This window comes from Zeus faber (genome assembly GCF_960531495.2).
Source record: "Zeus faber genome assembly, chromosome: 8".
Classification (NCBI taxonomy): domain Eukaryota; kingdom Metazoa; phylum Chordata; class Actinopteri; order Zeiformes; family Zeidae; genus Zeus; species Zeus faber.
Window position 1 is genome coordinate 30,421,861 of NC_137195.1, and position 7,653 is coordinate 30,429,513.

At 43.9% G+C, this 7,653-nt stretch overlaps 1 protein-coding gene across 1 annotated transcript in view; it reads right to left on the reverse strand.

Annotated features, from left to right (window-relative positions):
• LOC307234335 (E3 ubiquitin-protein ligase RNF19A-like) overlaps positions 1-7,410 on the reverse strand; it is a 39,126-nt gene extending 31,716 nt beyond the window's left edge. Inside the window, exon 1 of the mRNA XM_080006018.1 lies at positions 6,620-7,410. Within this exon, the coding sequence (XP_079862144.1) occupies positions 6,620-7,407 (788 nt within the window). The 5' untranslated portion in view covers positions 7,408-7,410. The remainder of the gene's footprint in view (positions 1-6,619) is intronic.
• Between the last annotated feature and the right edge of the window lie 243 nt (positions 7,411-7,653).

The window sequence follows — 7,653 nt, forward strand, 5'->3', positions numbered from 1 at the left end:
CAACATACCTGCATAGGAGTTTTCCTTTTTCTCTGGTGGTGCTCCTGCACTAGGCAATGTAGCATGCGATGTCAGTATCCAACATGTTTCATAACTCCTTGAAGGACACACAGTAATATCATCGTAGTCCAAATGGGATCCTGCTAATAAAACAGCGTATATCCTTTTTAGAAAACAATCTAGAAGAATAATAAATACATATAATTAATAAACAAACAATACATCAATCAAAACACATACGTACATTGCAGTCGATGATCCATTTTCTTTTCTCTGTTTTCTGTTTGCAGTGTTGCCTGTAGCGTAGCCCTTGAAGAGAGGTGCTCTTCTTCCAAGCATTGCTAATACTGTATCTATATATAACCCTAACAGTCAGTCACCCCCTTTTTCTCCGCGCTCCAGGTGTCCTGCGACACCCACACCCAAGCACAGTTTGTAACAACACAACGTGACCCCCCCCCCGACACACACACACAGGCATCTCTGTATGTTCTACCCTCTTTAAACCCTTTAAAATAAATATTTAACGAAGTACTTAGACATCTTAATTAGGTCTACTTTAAACAGATCAGACAATACCAACGACAATGACCCCCTCATTAGGACGCGCATCAAACACAATCCCACGTGACCCCTCCACCCCTCCCAACCAGACATCCTTTTCACATCTGTGCTCACCTTCCCCACCCCTCCCCCAACCCTCCTCCCCCTTTCTAGGTGTCATAAATCAAAGTGACAGGATTGTTACAATTCAAAAAGAGCATATACTGTATAACACTCTCTCCCAGGGTTCCATTTGTGTGGGCTTGTACCATTACTTTACATGAGGAGAGCGAAGAGTCGTATTGCGTGTTCAGTCTCTCTCAACCAAAAACATGATAAATCAATTCTCGCTCGAGGCTCTACTTTAGAACACAGGCTGAAGAGGGGATGGGTAGAAGCCAGATCTACAGACGTTAAAAAAAGAGGAGAAATAGTGCTGCATTTCTTTACTCCAGGACACAAAATGATGAAGAAATAAAATAAAAGTGTGGTTGGTGGACACAAGATAATGAATAATAATAAATCTAGACACATAATGTGAGCTGTGGGCTGAAACAGCTCCCAGAGAGAGACAGGTCAGGCAAGGCCTTGTGCAACTATAACACCCATTATGAGGACCGAGAGCCATTACCCTGCAGAACCAGTTTGTTACTAAGACCAGGGTAGGACATCTTACAAACAAAACATCCCACTGTCTATGTACTCAGAGCTCATGTGACTGCCATACAAAGTACACACTATATGTTACATTACTGCAACAATTCCTGGAAGAAAAGAAAAATGGCCAAGACACCAGGGAGATTCGGGGGAAGCAAGGAGACAGAGACTGAAAGGGAGACTGTTTGTAAGAGAAAGACTGCTTGTGTGTGTTTATTTATGTGATATACGAGAGGGGTAAGCCTAAGAGAGACGTACAGAGCTGTAGTAACTACACGGGAATAAAGTTGATCAGCCACAGCCTGAAGCTATGGGAAAGGGTAGTGGAGGCTCAGTAAAGCGGAGAGGTGGGGATAAGCGAGCAGCAGTATGGTTTCATACCAGGAAAGAGTACTACAGATGCAATGTTTGCTGTAAGAATGCTGATGGAAAAGTACAGGGAAGGCCAGAAGGAGTTGCACTGTGTCTTTGTGGATTTAGAGAAAGCATATGATAGGGTGCCGAGAGAGGAAGTGTGGTATTGCATGAGGAAGTCGGGGGGTGGCAGAGAAGTACGTAAGAGTGGTACAGGATATGTATGAGGCCAGTCAGACAGTAGTTAGGTGTGCTGTAGGCGTGACGAAGGCATTCGAAGTGGAGGTGGGAATGGATTAAGTATCAGCTCTGAGCCCTTTCTTGTTCGCAATGGTGATGGACAGGTTAACAGATGAAATCAGGCAGGAGTCTCCGTGGACTATGATGTTCGCGGATGACATTGTGATCTGTAGTGAGAGTAGGGAGCAGGTTGAGGAGAGCCTGGACAAGTGGAGGCATACATTAGAGAAAAAAGGAATGAAAGTCAGCAGGAGTAAGACAGAATACATGTGCATGTGGAGAGTGGTGAAAAGCTGAGAATGCAAGGAGTGGAGATGAAGAAGGTGGATGAGTTCAAGTACTTGGGGTTGACCATCCAAAGCAGCGGAGAGTGTGGGAGAGAGGTGAAGAAGACAGTACAGACAGGGTGGAGTGGGTGGAGAAGAGTGTCAGGACTGATCTGTGACAGAAGGGTTCCAGCAAAAGTGAAGGGGAAGGTCTACAGGACAGTAGTGAGACCAGCCATGTTGTACGGTTTAAAGACAGTGGCAATGACAAAAAGGCAGGTGGCTGAACTGGAGGTGGCAGAGTTGAGGATGTTCAGATTTTCATTGGGAGTGACAAGGATGGACAGGATTAAGAATGAGTACATTAGAGGTACAGCTCAAGTTGGACAATTCGGTGGAAAAGTGAGAGAGGCGAGATTGAGATGGTTTGGACATGTGTGTAGAAGATATGAGCGTTACATTGGAAGAAGGATGCTGAGGATGGAGCTGCCAGGCAAGAGGAAAAGAGGAAGGCCAAAGAGAAGGTTTATGGATGTGGTGAGGGAGGACATGCAAGCGGTTGGTGTAAGGGAGGAAGAGGTGCAGAACAGAAGGTATTGGAGGCAGATGATCCGCTGTGGCGACCCCTAACGAGAGCAGCCGAAAGAAGAAGAAGAAGAAGATAGTGCAAAGTTCTTGCTGGTTGTCTTTTAGGATTGGGAAGGAGTGGATTAACTCTTGGATTGATGGAAGCCTATACAAGGTTTAGTGTAAGTATCAGGCCACTAAAACACTTTATAATTTGACATGTAGAAAAGAAGAGAGAGATTTACCTACAGCATACAATTGCAGGGAAAAAATGCATTCATACTCTATTTAATTTGACTTTAATATTAATTTCTTTACAGTTTAGTAGCAGTAGTAAATTAAGCAGGACCATGAGAAGTCATGTTTCCGGGCCAAGCTAGTCCAGAGATGTGCTAAGGCATCACTGCTTCCAGTTATATTTTATATTTCTGAGGTATGGACTTGGTACTTCGGGTAGGAAAAAGAAAGCCTTCTCCTTTGATCAATTAAGTCAATGATCGATTGATCAATGATCAATTTGGTCAATGTCTGGTTGTCTGGTGTTGAAAACCCTTTACCTCAGGAGCAAATAATTCTTGTCCAGCACTCAGAGATGCCTCTCCCCTAATGTCAATTTGCAATTTGCCAATTGACCACTGTTTACCACACATTAGGCCAACACATCTTATTTTTAAAAGTTATGGCACATAATGAGTATACTGGCAACTTTTGTGTTGGTCGGAGAGAGACTTTGGAACAGCCAGCTATCACTTGGGAAGAGGATTACAGAGCTTTGCACAGTACAGTGTAGGGGTGCAGCAAAAAGGACGGATTCAGAAAAAGGCCTTTGTGAGAGAGAGGTAAACAGAAAGATGATAGATGAGAATCTTGGTTGACCATTCACAGTGGTTCTTTGCTGTGTCCGGCACATTGGAAGATCATCTTTTAAAGCAAATCTCCATGCTGTGGACTTATCTTATAGAATGTTAAAGCACTCAGGTGACAGTTAGACCTTGTCCAGCTTGTGTTGTTAAAGGAACGTTTTGTGGTAAAAACCACAACACAGGTCAAGCAGACCTTGAGCGATGAAGAATGTCTTTGGATTCAATTGTTTTGTCTTTATTGGTTTATTGTTTCCCTATCCAGACCCCTTCAACTCCCCATCCTTCTCTTGATCCTTTTATTTCTAGGAGAACACTCAACAGAAATATGTCACACCACTGGCTGTGGATGTACTCCTTTCCCCTCATACATTCCTTCTCAGATGACAAGTTTCTTTCGAGACCTTCTCGGGCTGCATGATTCTGGGATGAATTGGGCTGAATGACAAGTCCTTAATTTAGAATTCAGATTGTGATTCGAATTTGGCAAATGAAATGCATTCATCACACTTTTTTGCATGTCAGCCAATTTATGATAACATGATAACATTTTGCATATATAAATATGAAGAGAACAAAAACTGTTTAGCCTTGTTTTTAAAAGCAAACATGCTTGGGGGGGAAAAATGTCATGACCGAAGTGCAAAACTAGAAATCAACTGTAGAAAGCCTCACATAAATGTTTCTCCAAACATGTAAATAAATATGGAGATATGGCTGATCCGATAGAATATGTACTCTTTTAATTATGCGTTCTGCAACATTTTGCATACAGGGGAAGGGATTTGGTAGGCTTTATCAATGGTGTGTAAATTTTTCTTCAAACTCTATTCAAAACTACAGTATTTCTAGTTTTACTATTGCAGTCCCTGCTGTAAAACAGATACCACAGCCGCTGACATATTTTTGACAGATAACAAATATTTGGAGTTTCATTTGAAGTGAAGAGATGTGAATTGAGATTGTGACTTAAACCGTGGAGCCATATTTTAAGCACAAACATCCAACATGTTTAAAGAACAGTAATGGCCAGCACACCATGGTTTTATACATATAGGATATCAAATAACCTAATTTAAAATGAGTTTCACAAGGACAACCATTTAACTATTTTTGAGACTTACTTCTAATAAGCAGCAAAAGCTGGAAAGTAGAGGCCAAAACCCTGGGTAGGGTCTCTAGTAGACATCTGTACAGTGGTGAGAAAGCTTTAATAATTCCTCATCCGTTTTCCTATTCCAGGCCAAGACCAGTCTGTTCTTATGAGGTTACTTAGGTTTTGGCAATGGCAAACAGCACAATTTTCCTGTGTAATGTACCATTTTACTGAACAGAACAGAATAACATCCTGGATATAGAACATGGAAAGTAGCCTTGTTGTGTTCTGCAGCCAATACTGTATGATACTCATCTAGCACAATAGCTTGATTCACAAAATGAGGTTGGGAGGGAAAGCCCTTGGAAATGGCAAAAAAAGGATGTATTCACACACTAGTATTGTTGTGCTGTACACCACTTAAGTATACAGAGTGGGATAATTTCTTCATGAACACTGCATTACATACCAACATGTATTGTTCAGGGACATCATGAATGCTTTTCAAATTTGTGGTTGTTCAAGAGGAAATCAAATAATCAAGCCGTACGACTTGGTTTTTCTTAGTTATAGTTACTGTCATAGTTATAGACAAATCAACGCCATTTTCATTTCTGCTCCTTTCTGAATTTATTTTTTTAATGACCCCTAAGCATTTAGGGAATCTACGAAACAAGTATGCTATGTCCAGGGGCTGTCAGGACAATGAAATTCTATTTGGCGATTCATTGACATACAAATAATTGCAATGAACATATATTTTGTTGAATATATGCCACCATGGCAGTAAAAAGCTTATAACATGTTTCCACCGGCCAGCAGGCAGCAGCCTGTTACCTATGGTGTCATCCCACCCTGGTCGAGCCATGCTCCTGGTGCCAACTCATACACTCTCACTCTTAATCATGATGTGTCTTCTATCCATCATGTCTTTGACCTTTCTCAAAATGTCTGTACAAAAGACCACTGGCCACTATGTGGCCACCCCTTTGTGCTTGTCAAAGCACAAAGTGCTCTTCAAAGCTGGTGTCAGTGGCGTTCAGGCTTCAGGCCAGCCAGCCGCCCTGGCCTTCGTTCCCCTGGCTGTGATCACAGGACCTGAGATAATGAGGCTGAACACTTGTGCCCCAACCAAAAGAGGCCTGAATGGACCCTACAAACGCACCACAAGTCAATTTGAGGTAAAATTCTAAGTTATTTCTGCATAATTTCTGTTCTGGCTTAGGTTGAGATTGAGCTTGCTTACTATAAAATGGAGACAAAGCAAAGCCATCAATTGTGTTGTGTCTATCATCCAACATTTTATATATAATGAAAATTGTAACCACCTTTGCACTACAAATGTGTACGTAATATTTTCTGTGACGTGCATGAGAAGCAGTTCACAGAAAAGATTAGTCCAATACAGAAATAAAATATTTCAATTAATCTGTGACTATGGTTGTATTAAATGTAGGCGGAGAATGGTTGCATATATTCCAAACAAATTATTTATATAACAATTTATTATTTATTCGCTTAAAATTGGGTAAATGGAGTACTTTGTATATATTCACCAGTTTAGTTGTACTGTTCTGAAACTTGGAAAACAGTCGAGAAACATGAAAAGAATAGTGACCGAAGTAGCGGATCGTCATATATGGGGAAAAAGATCATCATATGATATTTTGGCCATATTGCCCATATTAATTTGGTGTCACCAAGATGATTTGCTCGCTGGCGTGACCTCAGGTTTTCTCGAGGGACAGAGACAATCAGAGTCTGAGCATGAGGGTGCAATACCCACAGGGGACACTTTGTGTAGGATAAACACAACTAATAAATCTATAATTGAAGTGTTGATTCACAGAAGGTCATGGTGGGCATAAACACCTGATGTAGCATGTAGCACTTGTTTCACACTATGACTTAAGTGGTTGTCTGAAAGTGGTTGTGGCGCTTATGTACACTTAGTGTACCATAACAGCCATTTGGGCTAGACCATAGTTTCTGTGATGTGTGTTTCATGGGTTTATATACTAGAATTGGCCTCTCACCCGCAGTCCGGCGCAGGGCACCAGCGGCAGTCGGGGTCGGCCACCAGCCACCTTCTCAGCATGAACTCCTCGTACTTCTCCATGAGCGCCCGGTCTCCCAGGATTATGCGGATGTCGTGGGGGTTGAAGCGCTCGGAGCACTCTGGGCAGCTGATGTTGACGCGGGACTCAGAGATCTCGATCTGCAGATACTGGCGCAAGCAGTCGGCACAAGAGCGGTGGTGGCAGGTCATGATGTCCGGAAAGCTCTCCCTGGTGTGGCGCAGAAGGCACAGCGGGCACTCTAGCAGCTCCACCCCCGTGCCGCATCCTCCACCACCACCAACAGTACTGGTGGTGTTGGAAGAAAAAGAGGCAGAGGAGAAATGCCACGAGACAGACGAGGTGGAGGCAGTGTCTGGGGTCCCCATCGTGGTGAGGAAGGCAGAGTTTCTGTCGTTACACATCTCTGAGTGGGTGATCTCGATGCTGGCGATGCCGTCCTGCCCGCCCAGTCCACCGACTCTGTGGTGCTGGAACTCTCGTGACCGGTGGTGCCCGGACTTGGACTCCCGGCCTTGCCGTTGGAAGAGCGAGGCAAAAGAGATGCGCCTCTTCTTGGGGGCCTTCTTGACAGAGGGCAGGGAGATGGAGGAGGCAGTAGACTGGATGTCCCGATCCAAGCCCATCACACCCACGTTGCCGCCACCCATGCCTGCAACCCAGCTGCCCCCCTGGTGTTGGTGTTTCTGCTGGCTCGTGTCACCGGAGGTAGGGGAGTGCGTAGCCGAGGAGCCTGTCCACGACATGGGCAAGGAGGTCTGGGAGCGGGGCGACGTGGTGGAGGAGGGGGTGGGGGGGCAGGGCACCTGAGGAGGGTTCGTCAGTCTTTAAGACATGGTGGCTTTTCCTGATCAATTTCGTTGTCACATCTGACAGCGGGCGAGGTCTCACTTACTGCGAACAGGCATGCAACAGCACCTGAGAGAGGAGGGGGGAGGGAGGAGTGGAAATAGCGGAAAAAAGAGAGAGGGATAGAAGATTAAATAAAAATA